Source organism: Triplophysa rosa, linkage group LG7 (genome assembly GCF_024868665.1).
Source record: "Triplophysa rosa linkage group LG7, Trosa_1v2, whole genome shotgun sequence".
Lineage (NCBI taxonomy): Eukaryota > Metazoa > Chordata > Actinopteri > Cypriniformes > Nemacheilidae > Triplophysa > Triplophysa rosa.
In genome coordinates this window covers 23545917-23567710 of record NC_079896.1, presented here as the reverse complement: position 1 = coordinate 23567710, position 21794 = coordinate 23545917, and the positions used below count along the sequence as shown (strand labels likewise).

Sequence of the window (21794 nt, the reverse complement as noted above, 5' to 3'; positions counted from 1 at the left end):
ATCCATCGGTTTGACACACACTGCTGCATTCATGAACCGCTGCAGTCTTCAACAGCGGTCTGGTGAGTGGTTCGGGATGTTGACCCCGACCCTGACCCCCACCCCTCTTTCTCCTCATGTCTGAATCACCCGACTTCAAGCGCTCTTGATGCTCATAAACATCATTGTGTTTGAATGTGTAAGAGAAATATGTCATAGAAAGCATCTAATGATTCACAGACATGGGCTCTGTTCAAATCTCAAGGAAGCTGCCTGCCTAGACTGCATCCTAAGGTGGCCAAAATGATTAAAATGCATTAAAGCTGCAATTCGTACAAAATTAGTTATTAAGCAAGTACCTAAAATCTCTTTACCTTAACCCAATTCACAACAGCTTATAATAATAACTGACTTCATCGCAAGTTTGTCAGGTCATCTGCTATTTTATGTTTCTAACAGAGATGGTGATTCACAGGCAAAAGTTACAGATTGCAGCTTTAATGACTAAAAGGGTTCATGTAAATTTTCCGTTATAATAAATAAACTACTAGGCAATTCCATGCAAATGTCAACCTTAAGATGAAAAAAATCAAGTTTTTACCAATGGTTTTCACCGTACAGATAGGTCAGATTTCAATATTTGGGGTTTAAATACCCATATTTCTCTTAAACTTTCAAAGCACTTTTTATTGTGCTTTTAGTGTAGTTTTCCAGAACAGAACAGTCACATCCATAAAGGCCCGTATACCTCATAAATGGGCACATGATTAAAATCAAGTAATCCTTTTATGTTATGACTCCAGGGTTTAGTAAAATATAAACAGATAATTCAATATATTGGTAATAAATTCTCTGAGAATTTATATTGCAAGTTTTAACTGAAAATGTCACATCCATAATGCTGGAATCGCCCTTCTATAGTATAAATATAATATAGCAGGGTTTTTCCTGGCTCAAAATGAGGCGGAGGTGGTGCCATCCTGATCTTGTACACACACACGCAGGCCTACCGTACCATTAAGTGGCTTAACCAAAGTGACTAAAAGTTCTAATAAAATTAGATAAAAATGACAATTATTAAGTTTTAAAACATTACTTTTATTCAACCAAAAATAAATCGGTTCAAATGAGTCATTCGAGTGCGAGTCATTCTGAACGCAATGTGCATTCATACTGGCGAACTCGCTGTGTACCGTATACGCTGATTCAACGATCCAAGTGCACAGCTAAAGACATGACAATGATGTGCGTCATGTTAATTGAATAAATTTCAAGAAATGAAACGTACTTGGATGCAAAACAAACAGCCGTGAAACACAGGCTGGCTCTTGTTCTGCAACTCTTTTTAGCGCCTCAGTGTGCTGATAACGAAACAGCGCCTCCACTGTGTCGTAATGTTGCAACTGCAGTTACAAATGACAGTCTGTTAAATGCACGCAGCATGTCTTGTGAAGACTCGCAACATAATTTTGGCGAGAGCCTGAGGCGGCACGACATTTGACGGAGGCGGCCGCCTCCAATTTCTCTATGCAGGAAAAACCCTGTATAGTATTTATACATTCTTGATATTTTTATGCTTATTACAATATCTACAACTTAGCAAAATATGCTAGCGTCAAAGTCTTCTGGAATCAACTCTGAGCGCTGCACGTGACGAGGGCTATTCATATGTCAGTCCAAAAACCCTGACACCAGAACCCTTGTGGTGACATCAGAACCCTTCTACAGTACCGCTTCTGCCCAGTCAAGCACATCAGCCCACCGACTGATCTGCCCTCTCTCTCCCTTTGTTATTTTTGAAGTCTTGCGGAGCAGCTAGAAACAGGTGATTACGCCAACAGTGGAACAACAGTTTATTGACCCTTTACCCACCTGCTCATATTTACCTTTCTGTACTGTGTTTGAATCTGATTTCAAAGAGCCCACGAGGAGACAAAAGCAAAGGGACGGCCACACAACAGCTGACACCACCAAAAGCTCTTCGACTAGGCTAACATCTCACATATGGTGACATTGGTCTAAACACACCGTATTAGGACCACAAACCAACTGATGATTTAGCTCTTTTGCCGCATCATTTACGACAAGATATCTTGGCCGTTCTTTTGCTTTTAGTAGACATAGTTGCCATTTAATTCTGAATTAACGGAGATGAAAGTAATGAAAGTCTTTTGGCTGGGAGCCCTTTTGCGTATCCCACAGTAAGATTATCGCCAACAAACACAAGCACAAAGAAAAACATCTACTTTTCCTTTAACCTCTCAATTATCCTCATCAACATTTCTGTTTGAATGTTTTGAATTGAAGAGTGTTTACTAGACAATCGAGTTCGAAATTCGCACACTTCAAAACGTTCACGGCATTAACACGTTCCGCTTCATTTCACGTGTAAATTACACCCGTGATTGTGGCATGCGGTAGGATGTGAATTGATGTTTCACATGGATGGGTCAGTGACGGATAATGCTTTCAAAGCGAAAGAGACGTTCAACGTAAAAACAATTATCTAGAAAACTAGTTTCAGGAGAAACAGTTTTTGTTGGTTCAAGTCGGTTTATCATTAAGCAAAATTGTGTGTATATTCTGTGTAAATTGGTTCATTTATTGTTCAGTTTGTTTAAATCACTACTTTGTGGTTGCAAATGCAATAGATCCACAGTGTGCTGTAAAGACAGTCAAATTTATCTTCACCCTAATCTCTACATAAAACACTCAAGAACAAACGTCTGATGGATCCCATGGAAGATTCAGAAGATACATTTCTTTTTCCATTTTCTGTGCCTACAAACCACACTTAGTCATAATGGCTCTTTCAGACTTTAATGGGAATTCTAATGGAGCAGGACATAAAGGTGGAAAGATATGTTATCTGAGGAATAAAAGCAGGTGTTTTAAGGAATAGAAGGAGTCTTTACGAAGTCTTTATAAAAACCCAGACAGCGATAAATCTGAGCCACTGAACCTTATCAGGAAACAGTGAGACAAAATAACCTGATCTCTCACAAGCAAAACGGTCTCTCCAGAAGATCTTTGTGTGGTTAAATGAATCAACAAGGCTTTATCAACTTTTTTAGTATCACGACTGATGAAGAAAATCATTTGAGCAGAATTCCCTAATATGAGAGATCTGTAGGGGTGGAAATCTTTGGGGATGGCACACTGCAACTCTTTTTTTACAGAAAATGCTCAATTATTTGTTACCGAGGTGCAAATCTTAGCAATCTTCGTAACGATGCCTCAGTGCCAAATAAAGTATAAAGAGAAGAAACTAATAAAAAAACACATTAAATAATGTCTAAAATATATCTTTTATTCTGTGTTAATGAAATACTATACTAAAACAACCATGAACGTTTTGTTGTTCAGTAGGCCATGACTTATTTTCTCTGGCTATTTTTTTTAACAAAATAACTTTTTCACGACTACATGAGATGCATTGAAAATCAATAAACAGGTGGCAAATATTGCAGCCAGCTTCACATTGCCAGTTAAATGCCAGTGACATTTATTACAGTGTTGCGTCCTGGGATCCAAATAATGTGCAAGTGTCCTTGAGCCGAGCAAAGCAGAGTCGACTTTCATCATGGGAGAAAGTCCACGAGCAGAAAAGAGGCCAGATGTGTGTGTGTGTCATTCTTATTAGCATTCTGGATAACTCACCAAAAGAGCTTCTTGACTAAAACCAAACCCTGGAGATAAGACGGCTATTCTCCAGTCCAGATCACACAATTGAGCACATCACTGAGTTTATGTCAGTCACCTGAGGAAATGCTACACTGCCTCACACACAGGTGCATATCAAAGACACAGGAAACACAAAACCCACTTCCTTCTATACTCACCAGATGACCTATTGACAGTTTCCTGGGTGATGTAACTGTGTTTACTTATTATATGTCATGTACAGTACAACTGTATGTGTAGTGTATTGTTTTATATATAGCGAGGGTAAAGACCAATTTTCAGTCTGGACTATAAAATTGAACTAAACTTAACTAATTTCAAAAACCTTTTCTAATTTCTCTGCTACAAAACATTTTATAATAAACACTACTATTATAATAAAATGACTATATTACCTATTTAAAGGAATTCCAAACTATGTTTTTGTCAATCTCAGTATTCAGACACCATGCTGCCCCCTACTGGTGATAAAATATGTATCGCCTGTTTATTTGATAATCCTGTGCTGTCTGATATCTCAACAAATAAACATTATGTTCAAATCTGTCTTACCAGCTTCTCCTTAACCACAATTTGACGGAGCCATTTAAAGTCCACTGCTTTGAAGGCGGAGAAGACGAAAAGCGAGTCCTTCTCGTAACGCTCAGGTTTCTGGATGGCTCCTTCAGGGTAGGTGATACGCATTGTCGTCTTAGAGCCCACATCTTTCTCGAACCCCCTGACTGGACCCTCATTTAGTCTAAATTCATTGGACAAACAATGGACCAGTCATTAAAAAACACTTTTCCAAAAAAGCAAAAATGTTTTTATAATCTTCCATCAAAATGCAATTTTTCTCTGCCTCTTTCTTTTTTGGCTGAAGTCACCAAAACTTCTCATTTTTAAAACTTTACCTAAACTGCCTAGCAAGTGGTTAATTTCACTACGAAACATACACTTTTCAGTATTCAATCACAATTGATTATGTAAAAAAATCGTGTTTTTTAATGGCAGAGAGGGAAACATATTCAAAAATTAATCAAACCACAATCAAACATTTTAAGAACATACCGTATAACAACATCATATTCATCGATTTTGGAGCCCAGGGACTTATTGAAAAGAATTCCTCCGTTACCAATAATAATACACTTCATACAACTCAAACTGTAAGAGATAACAGAGAAATTTGATCAAAGAAATTTTACAAACAGAACAAAAAAGCCATACAAACAGAATAATATACAGCACAGTACATGATGTTAAATATTGCACATCAAAATGGAAATATACACAGTCATAAATGACCTACAATAGATTATAACAATTAGACTAAATTCACCTGTCCAGTTCTGGACCCAGAGAATAGCTCTTCGTAGTTGCCAAAATAATATCAATGATCTTTTCTGTGGACAGAGAAAATGATGTAAATAAGCGAGTTTCTCATCTTGAGAATGTGCAGTCATACCCAGTCATTTCAAAAAATACATTTTCTTGATGATAACTGGACTCCACACAAATGCATCTTGATAAGGCTGTAAGACAAGAACACAACATACTAGTATTCAAAGTGATTTACATGAAACAATGCCTGTCATATCATTTTATCATTTTAAAACTGCTAATTTACTAAGTAGTACACTAGTACTCCATTCTAAATGCCGCCTAATTCAAATCATCCATACTGTTTAGGACGGACCGTATGTGAATTGGAACCAGCATGAGAAGTATTTCTATACTAGAATCGATTCTGATATGAGTGATGCTTTAGACTTGCATCACAGCCTCTAACACATTCAAGTATGAGAAAAAAAACCTTCATCCACTGCAATACCCACTGTGCTATTTTAAGTAAAACCTCAAGGCTGTCTTCTGGGAAACAGACTCTGAACTTAATGCGTATACCAAGATTGATCTGTAACACTTAAAAAACATCTGTCTGTTCCACAGAAGCATGTGTTGGAGCAGCATTTCTCATTCTCTCAAATAATCAGACTAAGAGTAAAAAAAAAGTTTTGCCGTTATGGCGTTCTGAAAGGTTGCTCACCGGCCTAGGTCAAGAGATCTTTGAGTCTCTGTGATATGGCTCAGGTCTAGGCAGAAATCCTAGTCTAAACACTTAACTAAAACTAATAACTCACAGCTCCTTCCAACAACACTCGGAGTCAGGGGTTTATATAAATTACTAAAACGATGCTCGCTCTAAAAACGCCACTAGCAACAGCTAATTTAATTTTAGTTGTGTTTCATCTCAACATCACATTAGAGTAAACAAAGACAAGCGTAATTCCCACACAGACGTGGAATTCTTACACATTAACATTTCCGCTGCTTGAAAAAGCTCAACGGCTCTGATGCGGAGATGTTGACAGCTCTGTTCTGAACGTCCCACACCATCTGCTCACTGACCAATGTGAAAAAGTATCTAAATAGTGTCAGAGGAAAATCTGTCACTTAATGTGTATTTAACTGTTTAATCAGGCTGGAAGATAATTAGACAAAAAACCTCAAGGGCAGAAACGAATGAAGGTAAGTGGAAAAGTGAAAAGACTTTTGTATTTTGTGTGAACATCTACAATCATCAGCAAATGTTGGACGTGGACTCGAAGTGATTAAATAGATGTCACGAGAAAATGGCTTCCACATTACCTGCACGAGCCTCTGGTGACTAGTTAGGCAGACATTACATCTATAAACCGTCTGACTTATATTTATCCGCAAGTCACTTTAAATAAATGCGTCCACTAAATGAATGGATGAAAAAAAGGCTTGAATTTTATTGTTGGTTGGACGGTTCACGCTGACTGGTGGTCTAGTTTTGGTCTAGCTGGCGGACCGGTGGGTTTTTATTTAATAAATAAAAAACTCCCATAAGCTGACATTGCACAAACAAAGGTTCTAAGGCAAATAAAAGGTAAGAAATTGTAAAGTACACATTCAACCAAACTTAAAGAAATACCTTGTGTTTTTACCCCGAAGGGAGGTGGATAATTGCTGATCTTTGACAGCCGCTTAAAATTTGAATCGAGGAACATGGGGGCTGGTTTCGAAAACCTAACACAACAAATAAAAGAGAAAAAGAGGTTAAAACTCAAATTACGACAAGAACAAATGTAAAGGAACACAATCTGTGAATAAGGATCACAGTAATGACTCGCAGCCCCCTTTATGGGAGATGTATTGGTAACGGGTGGAATATTACAGAGGATTATGTGCTCTGCATTACCCATAATGCCCTGGCTGCTGGTGTGTTTAAGAAATCTCTCACACCGGAGTGTTTAAAGAAGCAGACATGCCGATCTAGTCTCAAACTAATCTGACAAATGAAGGGGGTACGACACAAAACAAACATTGTTGAATTTTTTAATATTTTTATATAATTTCAAAATATATTTTGAATGTCATTTATATTTTTACTCCAGAAAAACATACCATTCTACTAAAATGAATTAGACCTCACAACACATATTTAAACAAAGCTGGTATATTGCAGGTTAATCTGCAGTATGTAATTCACATCAAAGCCTAACACAGTATATAAGTTACACTACTAATTAAATCCTCCCTCAATGTGACCAAAAACCATGTGTGCTGGAGTTAGAAAACTTGTAGAAACACCCAAACGTCCCATCTGCCATCCAACATACATACACCTGACCTGATACCACTATACACCAGAGACGTGCTACACTGCCTCACTAAACAATGGCTGAAAACTTTAGTCATACTTTTGATGATGTTGTACGCAGCTGCCAAGCCCCTGGAGTAACATTACTAATGACACAGGTGCTTCGCTGTAGTATAGTTCCCATGAATACCATCCTCTGGGTCTGCTCACGTTCTAGTCACTTAAGTGAAGGTGACAGACAGTCCCTCGTTCCTCGCTAGCTCCAAACACATCTAAAAATCCATGAATTGTATGGATCACTGCGCGCACGTCTCCCAAACTGTGATCAGATATTCATTCTTGTCATAACAATAAGGGTCACAGAGCTATGTTTTATCCCAACAACTGTTTTACAGTATATAATTAGTTACTGATAGAGCATTGCTATTTTAGCAGGTGCCAAAAGTTAACCTGGGCCAGTTATCTCGGACTAGAGTTAAGCATGGTAATAGTTGACATGGGCTTTAGTTAATCAGTTAACCAGGGCCAGAGTTAACCTGGATTAGAGTATGGTAATAAGGGACTTGGGCTGTAGTTAATCAGTTAACTAAGGCTAGAGTCTACCAGGGCAAAAGTTAATTAGGATCAGAGTTAACTAGGGCTAGAGTTGATCAGGGCCAGAGTTAACCCAGACTAAAGTATGGTAATAGTTGACACGGGCTGTAGTTAATCAGTTATTTAGGGCTAGAGTCTACCAGGAAAAAAGTTAATTGGGGCCAGAGTTAACCCAGACTAGAGCATGGTAATAGTTGACATGGGCTATAGTTAATCAGTTAACTAGGGCTAGAGTCTACCAGGGCAAAAGTGAATCAGAGCCAGAGTTAACTAGAGCTAGAATAAACCAGGGTCTCAGGTTAAGTAATACCTATTAATTTTTCTTAATTCGGACATTGACAAGTTAATTTTGAACCCAGTGGATGGCACGTCAACTAAACCCAGAATTAGGAGTTTTATTTACATTGGAATATTTGACAAACACGGAAAGAGATTAATATATGAAAACAATGGAGCAAACTAACGGTATGCGTTTTTCGGACAATAAACCTTTTCATGTAGTCTTTGGCAATTGCTAGTATTCGGCTGACTTTGTGTTGCTTTCCAGGTAGAAGCATTTATTTGAGGTCAGATTGCAAATGGGGTCTTTGGCCATGTGCACCAATGCATGTCAGATGCTAATTACACAGCTAACTAGATGTTATAGGGTTAGTGTCTCAACAAACATTGAAGATGTCATGGTCTATTTAGTATTCCCATCTGACTCCACTTAGAACGGAGAGGTTCAACATCAAAATCAGACCAAGCCCTTGCTTTACAGTTATACATGTTACGATAATGACAATGACTAATGATCTAATGAAATTCAAAATGTGAATAATGATACAAAAAATAAAAGCAAACTATCCAGTAAGGAGAATTTATTCTAAATTAAGTGTCGATTCATCATCTAAAGGATTCTGATTGTTCTTTAACTGCGGTTTATATTGATCTCAAAGGTTTTAGGAGGAATCTTGCAGCGTAGAGAAACCCTTGCGTGTGAGTTGTGTAAATCAGAACCTCTGCTTTCTCACGCAATGGGAGCTCAGAGGAGCAAAACAAATCTCCAAAAAAGACCTGCATCACATCGGAGACCAGAACTGAGCGCTGTGGACGTGAAACATCTTTGATACACAGAGGATAAAGAGCTTCCACAGTGAGGAATCTTCTCAAACTATAAATTATTGTAAAGAGAGAGGAAATATCTCCTTTTTATGCCACTCCGAGTTCATCTCGGGAGCATTGCATGCAGAGATATCTTTACTGGGTAATGGGTTTAAGAAAAACACAACATGGTGCAGTACTATCGAAACAGGATAAACTGTAGGGTGTAAGACATTTTGTCGTTAAGATATTTAATGTTAGTGTTTAATGTCCAATTCCACTTAAACACTGTACAATTTTTCTATAAGGCTACTTTGAAACAATGTGCATTGTGAAAAGTGCTATGCAAATATATGCACAATAAAGGACCTATTTGGTCAGTTCACCGAGAGATCAGGCCTAACAAAATGTATTGATGAGCAGGACATTAAAGCGGAGGTAACATGCTATTTCATGCATTCTGACTTCTTTACATGTGTTGGCTTCTCAGGCTTAAGATGGTCAACTTGTCAAAAAACGAGCTGGATGTATGACTTTGATGAATTTCTGTGCTCAATTCACTCCGCAAGGGTTCGTACAGGTTTTCGAACGTTTTTTTCAAACATGAATTCCCGTTTCGTAACAAGGGTTCTTAGTCTCTTATTGGACAAATCTCCTGGAAAAGCACACCCACGCGTCATCCAGCAAGGGAAAGAGCATGCCCACGCGCGAGCGCGAGAGAAAGAGCACGCCCACGTGTGTCAACCAGTCAGCGTGAGAAAGTGCACGCCCATCAATGCCACTTTCAGCAGAAAGAACTGTTTGTCTGTACAGTATGTGCATTTTGATATTTCAACAGTTTGATATAGTGAACTATGTTTTTAACCATGTAGAGTGAGATCAGATTTGTACTAAGATCAGAGGTGGAATCAAATTAGATGTGTAGTGAGATCGGCTTACTTTGGATAAATTGAGGTCATCTTGGCCTGTGCGTAACCTGGTTTACACTCGCCTTTACTGAGATTAGCATATTTATACTGGAGCTCCAGGGGTCTGCAAAGCAATGACAGAGTAAGAACATGTGTTAGAAGAAAAGGAGACAGTGGAAAGACATAAGACAGCCAGTTAAGAACCTAAAAGCATTTGGACACTTACTGCAAGTCATAATTGTGAATGCATATGTCTTTGAATTATCTATCAATACTAACAATATTAGTAACACATACTACACAATATGTGCAAAAATGTGATACAATATCTGAACTAAAATATTTTTAATAAAATTATGCAGGTGACACCAGATTCATGCAAGATATTTAACTCACAAATACATGTAATTTATTATTAGGCTTGCATCTATTATTAATGTACTCATTCTTAAATGATTGATTGATTTATTATTGTAACTTAATCCCACATATGTGACCTTGGACCACAAAACCAGTCATTAGTACCACAGGTATATTTGTAGAAATAGCCAAAAATACATTGTATGGTTCAAAAATTATTATCGCTCTTTGGGAATTGCCCACTCAAGTTTGGTATTTATGTAAAGCTTAGAATTTCCGCTTTCGAGTTCATCTACTTTCCACAACGTCATTACAACGGTAAGCCAACAGAGAACGTTTAAATAAACCTGGTTCTTCTTAGCAACGGCCTGCTACAGCGCCTCTGATGGATAACTTTAAAGGCGATTTTCTCAACATAAAATTTTTTTTGCACCCTCATATTCAAGATTTTCAAATTGTTGTATCTCGGCCAAATATTGTACTATCCTCTCAAATCTCAATTTCAAAATATTGACCCTTATGACTGGTTTTGTTGTCCAGGGTCACATAAAAACTAAATATGTCATCTATTCTGATGAAGAATATAGGTAAAAATTTGCAGAACTATAGGATTACAAAATAGAAATTGAATACAAGAAATGTAATTTTTGTCTTTTTGTACTGGTATAGTTCTCAAGTATTAGCGGATTAATTTCACAAATTTCAGAATATGGATTATTTGCATGTTAAAATTTACTACATTTAATCATTATTTAGTGTATTACAATTAAATGTTTACCCTACCCGTGTGTCCCAGTAATTTGTAGTGAATGAAGTTTACACAAGTGTCCTAACAGAATGATCACAGGTATAGGTCATTAAATTTAGACATGTTCCAATAACATCTGACAACCAGAAAATGTTCAAATACTGTCTTCATTTTAAATATTAGTATATTTCATCTATTTATTTATGACGTAAAATCTCATAAACATCTTTTTGTGAAGAGTATGTAAGAGTTAACCCATGTTTATCTAAAGAGGTGAATTTAGAATAAATGTTAAATTCACTAATTCCCGAAAAGATTATAATTCTGAAAAAAGAAAATGCAGATTACAATCTAAACCCTGTTCCTGGTGAGAAAGTGGCCAGAGGATGTACAACGATAAATGTTTCTCTACGAGACAGCTGAGGTGAGGTAGAGTTTATGTTAAAAAAAGCGCCAGAATAAACCCTCTTATTCACAAGCCGGCAAATGGAAACTTGCTGGACAGTTTACATGAACACTGGACATAAAAAGATGACTCGCTGACAGTGTCATTAATACACGTGGAGGTTAATGGTAATAGGAGAGGCCGTGTCATGTTTTTTCTGGTAAACGGACCTCCCATATAGATACAATCAAGAAATCGGACATGACTGGGTGAGAGCTGCTGGGTGCCAAGACATCATTCATTAGAAAGGCTTTAGGGCTCCATTCAGTATTCTAGCAAAGTAAAGTTCAAATAAACAACGGGTCAAGTTATTAAGAGAGAAAAATTGGTGGACACTACAGGCCGAAGTAAACCCACATATGCACATATTTAAACTCTGATCCAGTGAATACAGTGAGCCGTCTTGTTGTATACAGCCCACATAGGCAGCAGTCTTCTAAGAAAGAACTCCATGAAACATACAGAAACGACTGAGACATGCATTAACTCAACTGTTAACTGTTTTATCATCTATTTTGAGTGATTCCATTTACAGTGTCATTCACAGATTATAAGAACAGATCTTAAACTCATGTGTTACTTACAGTTTTCCGTCAAGCTTCGTAAGGAATCCCTGCTTGTCGTACTCTAAAGAGAGAAGAATTATTAGACATCAACAGATTTTATGATCCCGCAAGAAGAAAAAGATACAGCAAGTTATTTTCAATGCGCCCCAAAGTAGCCTAAAAAAATTACCTGACAAATGTTGTTAAGAAAGCAGGTTATAAAGGGAGAGCTTATTTTGGTAAGCAACAAAAGAAATGTAAGACACTGTTTACATTCCATCATGAACCACAAGGGTTTTACAACGATCAGCACGCAAATAGTAAATTAACTGTTCAATTGTACATGCTGTCAGGTGAACAGGAGTGCCAGTGAGGCATTACTTTGAATAACTGGCAAGCATTTAAGAAAATGTGTTTTATGAAATAAGTAAGAGATCATTTACAGCCAATGGTTATTATGATCAAATAAATTGTAAAACAATATAAGGGTTTATTTTTTTAGCGTTGTCAGACTATAAATACATAAATAAAGGGACGTAAAATATCGATTTAACTTAAATAATTTATATTTTTTATATTGTAAATAGAACTAATATGAGAAATATGAAACTAGCAAAGCTATGCAGAACACGGTTGGCTGGGACAACAGTCAAATATAAAGCTAAACAGTAATTCCAGGCACATAAACGATTTTACATGACTAAATATTTTTTGCTTAAAAGACTATATACTGTATAAAGACAACCAAACAGATATTATTCTTTTGGGTTGTGCAGCTAAAAATCTGTATAGTTCACTTTTATAACCCAAACGATACTAGAATGACACAATTTCATCAGCAGCTGTGAACGTCACAAATTACACAAGTCTTCTTTCCTGATCAAAATAAATGCTGTCTGAATAGAAAGAAATCCTGATATTTAAAACTAACACTAATCACCAATTGTGATCTATTTTATTTGGCTAATGTGATGTGTGATGAGTCCGACCTGAATGTAATTGTTGGAGAGAGAAATAAGCTTGGTTATTGTCAGCAAGGAAAGTCGTTTCAGTGGTACATAAGTTAGATGCACAGGATGACCATTTGGAATCTGGGTGCTGCATTAATGTGGAGAGCGAGGTTGCAGAGACGTTGCATAAGATGCAACAGGTTTTAAATTATAGGAAAGAAATTTTAGCTCAGAGAGTCTTACAAAGACCGCTGTGCTTCTGTCAGCAACCTGCCTGCTATTTCTGTGCAACTGACGGAATACTCAGGTTTAAGAACTGAAGATCTATCAATAACATTGGTGGCTGACAATTACCACTGATAATATTACATGATCATTACAGATGATACTGGTAAGAAAATAACTTTTGTAGTGATCAAGTGGCTTTAGCATTGAAGCAGTGGGATGATGGCATAGTTATTTGCAATGCTTGTGGCCAACAATACGTTTATTTACTGTAAACACTTTACTGCTACGTTTTAAAACATTGCAGGCCACAGATGCCAACAGCAACAGCTTAGTCACGATATATACAATATATAATACAATACTACAGCAATATAATAAATACGTTTCATTTTTGTGTTGTCTAAATCTGAAGATTGTGCTGTCAGAATTCACACTCTATTAACAGATGAATGTTTAGCATAGACACTTAATGGTGGTCAGAAGGGTTTTTCACCAGCCCTCTGACTAGCAAACCATCTGTCAAAGCACAAGCACGTTTTCACTTCATCTGCAAGTGGACAGAAGCACAACATGTCTTTGTAAATGAATCTGCAGCAGGATTCTGCTTGTAGACACGAAGTGGGATAAGCTTCATAATGCAGGGAGATTAAATGAGCAGTGTAATTTACATTTTCCATTCATTATTTGCAATCCAGTTGTTTTGTCCACTTAATTAAGTGACCTTACTTAGTAAGAATTTAAGATGTTTTACATTGAAAAGAATTTAACTATCATATTTTTACAGTAACGTATACAAGCAATTCAAATGAATAAAATTAATCTCCCGACATCAATGTAGTATAGCATATAGGGTGAACCTCTACCTGAAGCTAATACACGTCCCGTGGAAAGTAATGAATCCAAATCAGGTTCTGAAACACAAGATCGTGAGCAGCGGTCTAAGAAAAAGTGAGATGCTCGTAGTGTCTCTGTAAACATTATTCAACAACAGCAGCACACGTGAAAGTGTGAATGTCTGGTTATTACTTAACCCACTCCAGATTCACACACACACACAAAATTTTTCATTGATCGGTACGCACCATGATTAAATCATGTTCTCCGAGACATCAGCTTTGACTATGAGCTATTGCCCACAAAATTAATATGTGATTTACAGCGATGTGGCGCTTTGATCTGGAAAGATTTGCCAAGGGGGGTTTGGAAATAAGGCGAGGGAATTCAAGCACACCGAAGAAAAACATAACTATGCAGACGCACGCAAGTGCTTCATTCTGGGGGGGTCTGATTTGTTCTTTATTACTAGTACATTGTTTATTACTTATACTGTTTTATTACTCATCAGAGTCATGCTGCCTAGTTAAAGATAAAGTTTTTGTTTTCTGTCTGAGCCAAAAGGCACAACGCAGCAACTCTGAAATAACTAACAATTGTTGCGCAGATTTTATCCAGGTCCACTGTAGTCACGGTCAAAAGGCTTTTGCGATCTGCAATATGAAAACCAGTGTATGGCACACTCCCCAAAATGAAGAAAATTCGAACAAAATTTTTACTCTGACCATTAAAAAGAGTTTTGCCATGTTGGATTGGAATGGTAAAAAGACTCCAGAATGTAAGAAACAGCAATCCAGTAAATAGCAATACACATAAAAGTAGAACATTTAAAAAATGTATGTTCACTTATTGGGCTAGTATAGGCAATGTTTTCCTGATGTGTTACATACAGAATATTCTGTATTTATAATATTATCAGTAGACTACTGGTGACCTCAAAACTGAAGATAATGAACATCACTGCACAATATTATTTAAAAGAACAAAAGATAGTACTTGTAGTTTTGCCCAAGCATACTTTTCGCAATAAATATTTTGTTGATTAGAAGATTAAATTGAATTAAATTTGCAATGCAAGCACTGTGTTGAATGAATATACAAGGTGAACAAGGCCAGTGATGTGGTCTTGGCTCCCTCCTCTGGCCACAGTAAGTAAAGCAATATTTTATTCTGGTTCCTTTTGGTTTTAATATTATGATGTCACACCTCTGATGTCAAAGGGGAATGCAGTAAAAAGGGATGGGCAACAGTCTTAATTTTAGGCATGACATTTTGGGGGAATTCCTGAATGAGAGTAGAATGAATAGATAAGGTTTTAGGGACTTTAGGTACAATTTAATTTGTAGAGAAATACAGAACACACTCTGGATAAGCACTCAGTTTCAGTTCCATCACATCCAGATGAACTTTTGTGCTTTACATAACATCAGACTAAAAGAACATGACAAATTTCATTGACCTCTAAGGGCGTATTTATTCTGTGGGTTTGGGTTTCTCCAATACAAGTTAAGGATGTAGTTTCAGTTTGTGTTTATGTGGTTTTCATGTTGACTAAGTATCGATACGCAAAGCAACCAATATATATTTGTTTGTTTGTATAAATATACCATTTAGGTCACAATGCTTTACACACGCCTGTGTTGCAGTCCCACTCCTCACAATCACGTCATGCTGTAGGAAATGCTCTGGGTTTACTCACGAGACTTTTGGACTGAAGTTCTCAGGTGTAGTCTTCCAGAAGAATAGTAGAGAAAAAACAGCACCAGCGTGGGACACAGGAAAATGATGAAGTTCCGTGTGGACTTCATTCTGATCATCTCACAAAAGGCTTCATCTGCAATGAATCACCTACACACACACACACACACACACACACACACACACACACTGTCTGTAGTCTACACTTATTCAGCAAAGGAAAAGATTAATATGATTTTTGAGCCATGATATCGTGAAATGATATGACATTTACATTTAGCAGAAGCTTTTATCCAAAGCAACTCACAAATGAGGTAAACAATGGAAGCAACTGGAACAACATAAGGACAACAAAAAGCAGAAGTGCAATAAAACTGGTACAGTTGAGTGACACGAGCAATGAGTTCAACACGAGGCAACAGAGACAAAAGAAACGTTTTGTTTATGTGAACTCAGAAAACACATCTTTAAAACAGTAGTTACACGCATGTTGTCAAAATGAAGTAAGCTGGAAATTACCATGACAACAGTGGTTTAAACCATCCGTTCAACCACCCATAACGTTTTCTTTCATTTTCACATGTGTACTGCCAAAAGATAAAATTCTGTAAAGGTAAATTGAATAAAAACCAGTTAAGCCAGATATTACAGCCTACTTTGTTTATCTTACCTGACAAAACATGTACAGTCTAGTTGCTACAGTAAACTATTATACGTTGAATTATAGCTGCTTTTAAAATTAAATAAATATTTAGAAAAAGCCTGGAGATTATATTAATGAAATAAAAACATAAAAAATAATATTAGATATTAGTATGTAGCCCTGTGGCAATTTGGAAGCTTTATGCTTTTTTGATTATGTAACAAGAAAATAAGTAATAATAATAAGTCTTCTGAAATAGATTACAACCATTTCTAACCTTAACATACTTAGCCTTACAGTACTGATATAAGTGATGTCACAGTAATATTGTGAAATTTTCGTACACACCATAGTCTTGCAAGTTACACAATATTTTAATTATTTGTTGTTGTTGTAGTTATCATGGCGTGTGTAAACAAAAAGGCACAGTACTACCATACAACATAAAGCCTTACATTACCATACGATTTTGCATTTCTGTTATACGACTCGCGCGTAACCACTAATGACCGTCAGGTACGTTAACTATTTTGTGCGGGTTTATAAATAAATGCAAAGTGACCCCACGAGCCCATAGCTGCTGTAACGGTCGCACACATTCGTCCAGTTAGCGCCCCTGCTAAGGTCCTGCCAACTAACCGCATAACCAACCCTCGATCCGTGTCCCCAACCACACAATTACACAAACCTTTCAACAAAAACCTCACTCAACAAATAAATTACGGCCGTTGAAATCGCAAAAAGACAATGCTAGCCCTAGCCCTAGCCCGTGCACGAGCGGGAGTGTGAGTCTGGATAGATTTCGTTGCCTACCTCAGAGAGCGCGTCCACGACACACAGCGACAATAAAAACATGTCCACAGCAAGCTGCTATCTGTCTCTGCTGTCGTTACATTTCTCCTGAAGAAGAAACAGCATCTTTTCTTCAGCGTATGAAGTTTGTTCCCACTCCCAGTGTTGTGAAGGATATAGAATAAAACGGAGTTCATGTGTTGAGGGAGGGCCTGAACAGCTATTGGCCAAGGGATTTTTGTGCGCGCACGCACGCACGCGCACGCACACACACACGACTGAAAGCTTCATGTCTGCCGACCCGTTAATCTTGTCAAAAAAGCATCCTGACTTGTTTTTTCCCTGTATTAATTACACAAAGATTGACATAATTTTATCCAAGAAGTGTCTTTTTTGCATTGATTTGTTATCAAACATTAACCTTACACACAAAAACATTCATTATAGATAGATCTATTAATCCGTGTTTTCAAGTATTAGTTGCCATAGTTCATAATTTAGTAATTGCTAAAATAATGTTAATTGTACTGCTTTTAGGTAAATATTAATACTGTAACTTCGAGGAAACAGGAATGGTTACAAATAGAAGACCCCTGTCTTTGTGTCAGTTGCGTGGTCTATGAAGTGAGGAGCTCATGTACACTATATGTTCCCTGTTAGTAACAGTAACAGAGAAGCAAATGTTTGTTTATAATGTGAAAGAAAAATTAAAACTAAAAGAAAAAAATCTCTCATCCTGCGCTCATCATGCGAAGATGTCACGCTCAAATGATATGATATTTAGATATTTATTGAAAATTAAAAAATGCAGAAAGATTTGTGTGAATATTTGGTTTAGGTGTTGGGGAAGGGTTAGGGGATAGAATATATCATAAGCCTGATAAAAAAATCAATGGAGGTCTATGGCAGGTCCACATAAAATATGGAAACCAGTGTGTGTTTGTGTGTGTGTGTGTGTGTGTGTGTGTGTGTGTGTGTGTGTGTGTGTGTGTGTGCGTGTGTGTGTAAGAGCAAGGCTTGCTACTATGTGAAAGGTTTCATAAACACTCTTCAAACCTGTATTCAATGCAATATTAAAAAGTCTTTATTACGTCTTTATGTCTGATATCTAATTATATACAGTACATAATATATAATGATGAAGCTCTCTGGACGTTCTTCATAAAGCATGCTTGGTTTTCTTGTGCAGGGGTCTGAAGCCATCGTCTTCACCCTCATTCTCTCTCAAATCTCGATGCCTCTTACCGGAGGGTAAATTGGTGCGAGAGCTGTGAGGTTCAGAAACAGGTGAACTGGATCGATGGCTGAGGTTCGGGCTTGTGGAGGAACACGGCGAATGAGAGTACAGGCGTTTTCGGGAGTGTGAGAAACCAGACCCCTCGGCTCTGTTCTTAAAACGGTTCACTTCCTGTGAGCAAGAACCAGAAAACCGGTTTGTAAGAAGACAGAGCTTGATGCTTGAGAACAAACATGATGTTCACAATCTTACCTGGCGTAAGAACATGTTGATATTCAGGGCATCAGGAGACACACAAGACTGTTTGCAGGTGGGACAAACATGTTCATCATCACAGCATCAGTGATGAGATCATTACAGATCTGACAAAGAAAAGCATCAGGCACTGGATCTTCATCTGAGGTCAATGAGGATAAGAAGGGTGGGGTAAGAAGGGTGGATTCTCTTTCCTCTGAGTAGCATAAGCCTCACTAAACAAAACAAGCACACAATTATCAACCAAATGCAAATGTTTGTTCATGGTGAGGTCTCTACACAGATGACAGTTGTAAACTCACGCATTAATAATGGGAATGACATGCTTTCCACTGCTGCTCAGCATCACTCCCTTCATGTTGGGGTCATCCACCTCCATTAGGAAGCTGACAGGAATTCCTGCGCTTCTCCGCATGCGCTTAACCCCAACAAAAGTTGAATCCTGTGAAGGCAAAAGCAACAGATTGCATTTACATTCATGGCCCGATCCGTCCCCCTCACTGTCCCTATACGAAAGGTGACAAACATCGGTAAACCTGAGGATTAATCAGGGTTTCCGCTATGTACATTAGCCCAAGTAGTGGTGGACATGCCCGCCGCTCCCTTAATTATTTTGCCGTCACTGCTTCAGAATTGGGTCGGGGCAGACACAGGCTGACCCACAATAACAGGGCTGCCAACCCTCACGCATTCGCCCTGAGACTCATGCAATTGACTGTTTTCTCACGCCACTCATCCATTTTCTCACACAGGATCACACCCGCCATTTTTTTTCTGTGGTGTGTAATAAAATTTGTGATAGAAATGCCTAAAAGCCTATCTGTAGTTTTTGGTGCTGCAAACGGTCTAGCAGTGGACCTCAATGTTAAAATAAGGTGGCCATTGGCTAATCAAATGTAAGAAGGCGGGAGTTACTGTTTACAGAGCCGGTGTGGTGGTGACCAATCAAATCAAAGAAGACATCTTAGGTTCGAGTGCAACGCACGATGTTAGAGGCTAAACAGTCAATATTTTACCATTTTTTTAATAATAGAAATGTTTAGCGGTAGTATCCACTGATGCAAACTACAAAACGCCGTTTTAAATGGAAAATATGTCATTTACTTGATTCATGTAATGTACACATACATCCAGGGGCGCAGATGGGATTTTTTAACTGGGGGGACCAACCTGTCAGCAAATGATTTCGATTCAGTTAGTTATTTTGTGTAATTTGGGCTTTAACTAGTGCTCAAGTAGTTACTTTGCGTAATTTGGGCTAATGGTTTGCACTAAAAGCCATTGGACGATTCTTATTTGAAATAATGGATAAACAACAATGAACAAAGGTCACCCTGATCAACACCAGCAATGCATGATCAAACTGTTATTTGTCTAGTATGCCAATTACCCACCAACACTTCAGAGGCAAATAGCAAATTAAAACAAAAAGAATGGTTGGATAAATCCAACAATTTAGCGTCAGGAAATACAGACTAATTTCTGTGTTTTTAGGTCACGAATACAATGAACCAGGGGTGTAGTCAAGTTTTTCTTTTGTGTGTTTCCCTCCCAGCCCTCTCACCCGTCCCAGATCGACAACCCATAATGGTTGATGTCCTTAGGGCAACATCATGTTGACCCTGGGACAACATTTAAATCAACCATTATCAGATTTCAGAAATAAGTTTACAGTTTATTTTAAATGTAATCTTACAGCCAGGATTAGGTGCTTCTAGACCATTGTTGTTCACTTATCATTTCCCTCCGATTTTAGGGGTAAGTTATGGTTAGGGTGGGTTTAGGTTTTATTTATAAAAATGTTGTCCTTAGGATATCAACCACTTGGCAAAATTAGGTTGAGCATACGTTGACTGAGGTAAATTTACTGATTTATGTTTAAATAAAACATTTTGCAGAAGGCATGAAGTTTTGGTCTGTGATTGGCATACTAGGCAAATAACAGTTTGATCATGCATTGCTAGTGTTGATCAGGGTGGCCTTGGATGGCTTTTTAGTGCAAACCATTAGCCCAAATTGCGCAAAGTAACTACTTGAGCACTAGTTAGAGCGCAAATTACACAAAATAACTTACTGAGTTGAAATCATTTGGTGACAGCTTGGTCCCCCCAGTCAAAAAACCCCATCTGCGCCCCTGCTGGTAAGCGATGAGAGTCATGATAGAGTGCACTTGAAAATTCTGCTCATGATGTGAATGTTATTATACTCACTTCGTAGAATAGTAACAGCGGCTGGACTGGAACATGACAGCTTTGATTTTGTCCTCCTCTGATGCGTTGGCCTCAGCCAGATTCTCAGTCTGTTCATTTACAAAGAAACGCTTTATACGCCTATACAGTTTACATAGTTTTCATGTTGTTCAGTGGATTTCAGTACCTTGAAAAGCTGCTCCAGTGACAACGATGACCTGTTCACGTGCTGCTGAAAGAAGAACAAAGAGATTTACTATTACCAGGCATAACCCCATCACACCCAGAGAGACAAACTAAACACACTTAAAACAACGCAAACAGAAACCCACCAACTGGTATTTTAAAGCAAAATAGCTAAACCACAGCAAGGTACAAATTTTATATTGAAATAAGTTCATTACAGAAAATGTATGTGAAACTTATAAGGTGATGTGATGTTTTACTTAAAAAAAAAGTTTTAACTTACTAAAATTGCATGTGGGCCTATTGTTCCAGGCTTCTTCAAGGTCAACTCTGACCAGATTAAAGAGATCATACAGTACAATGTAAACAACCGAGTCAACACTTTTGTTTACATACTGCTTTTGAAGATCCACTTGATGGTTCAGAGCACTTACTGCAAAACAAAACAACAAAGACTCAATGACTGATTGAAATTCACTAAAAGATTCATATTCGTAACATCATCACGTGACTTACTTGGCATGTCTGTCATATGTGAATTTTACCCCAGTTCCAGGGATTCGTCTGACGGTCAACATGGTGTAACTGGGGATGATGCCCGCATCATCAGTGTATTCTGTGGTAAACACACACTTGTTTACAGTCTGTCCACACCAACCAAAGTAATACCAGGGTACTGTATACTGACCACAGTACATGTCAATGTTAAAACTATTTACATTAGTTTGTCATGATAACACCCCAGTACTGTATTTACAAGGGGAGACAAATGTGTTTTTTTTACCAGGTCGTAAAAAATAACACCTTACATACACGCATACTAATTAGT

The 21794-nt window shown here is 37.7% G+C and overlaps 1 protein-coding gene across 6 annotated transcripts in view; it reads right to left on the bottom strand.

The window, feature by feature from the left end:
• st3gal3a (ST3 beta-galactoside alpha-2,3-sialyltransferase 3a) overlaps positions 1-17343 on the bottom strand; it is a 29653-nt gene extending 12310 nt beyond the window's left edge. The window contains exons 1-10 of one of the 6 annotated variants that reach the window (XR_008963225.1): positions 17120-17343; positions 16183-16268; positions 15665-15813; positions 13995-14042; positions 11993-12035; positions 9887-9979; positions 6602-6696; positions 4985-5048; positions 4714-4809; positions 4216-4402 (exon numbers count right to left, since the gene is read on the bottom strand). Coding sequence is in view for 4 of the 6 variants with exons in the window: in XM_057337404.1 (XP_057193387.1) it covers positions 4216-4402; positions 4714-4809; positions 4985-5048; positions 6602-6696; positions 9887-9979; positions 11993-12035; positions 13995-14042; positions 15665-15782 (744 nt within the window). In the remaining 2 variants the exon portion in view is untranslated. The other 5 variants (XR_008963224.1, XM_057337404.1, XM_057337405.1 and 2 more) reach the window with 5 other exon arrangements.
• Between the last annotated feature and the right edge of the window lie 4451 nt (positions 17344-21794).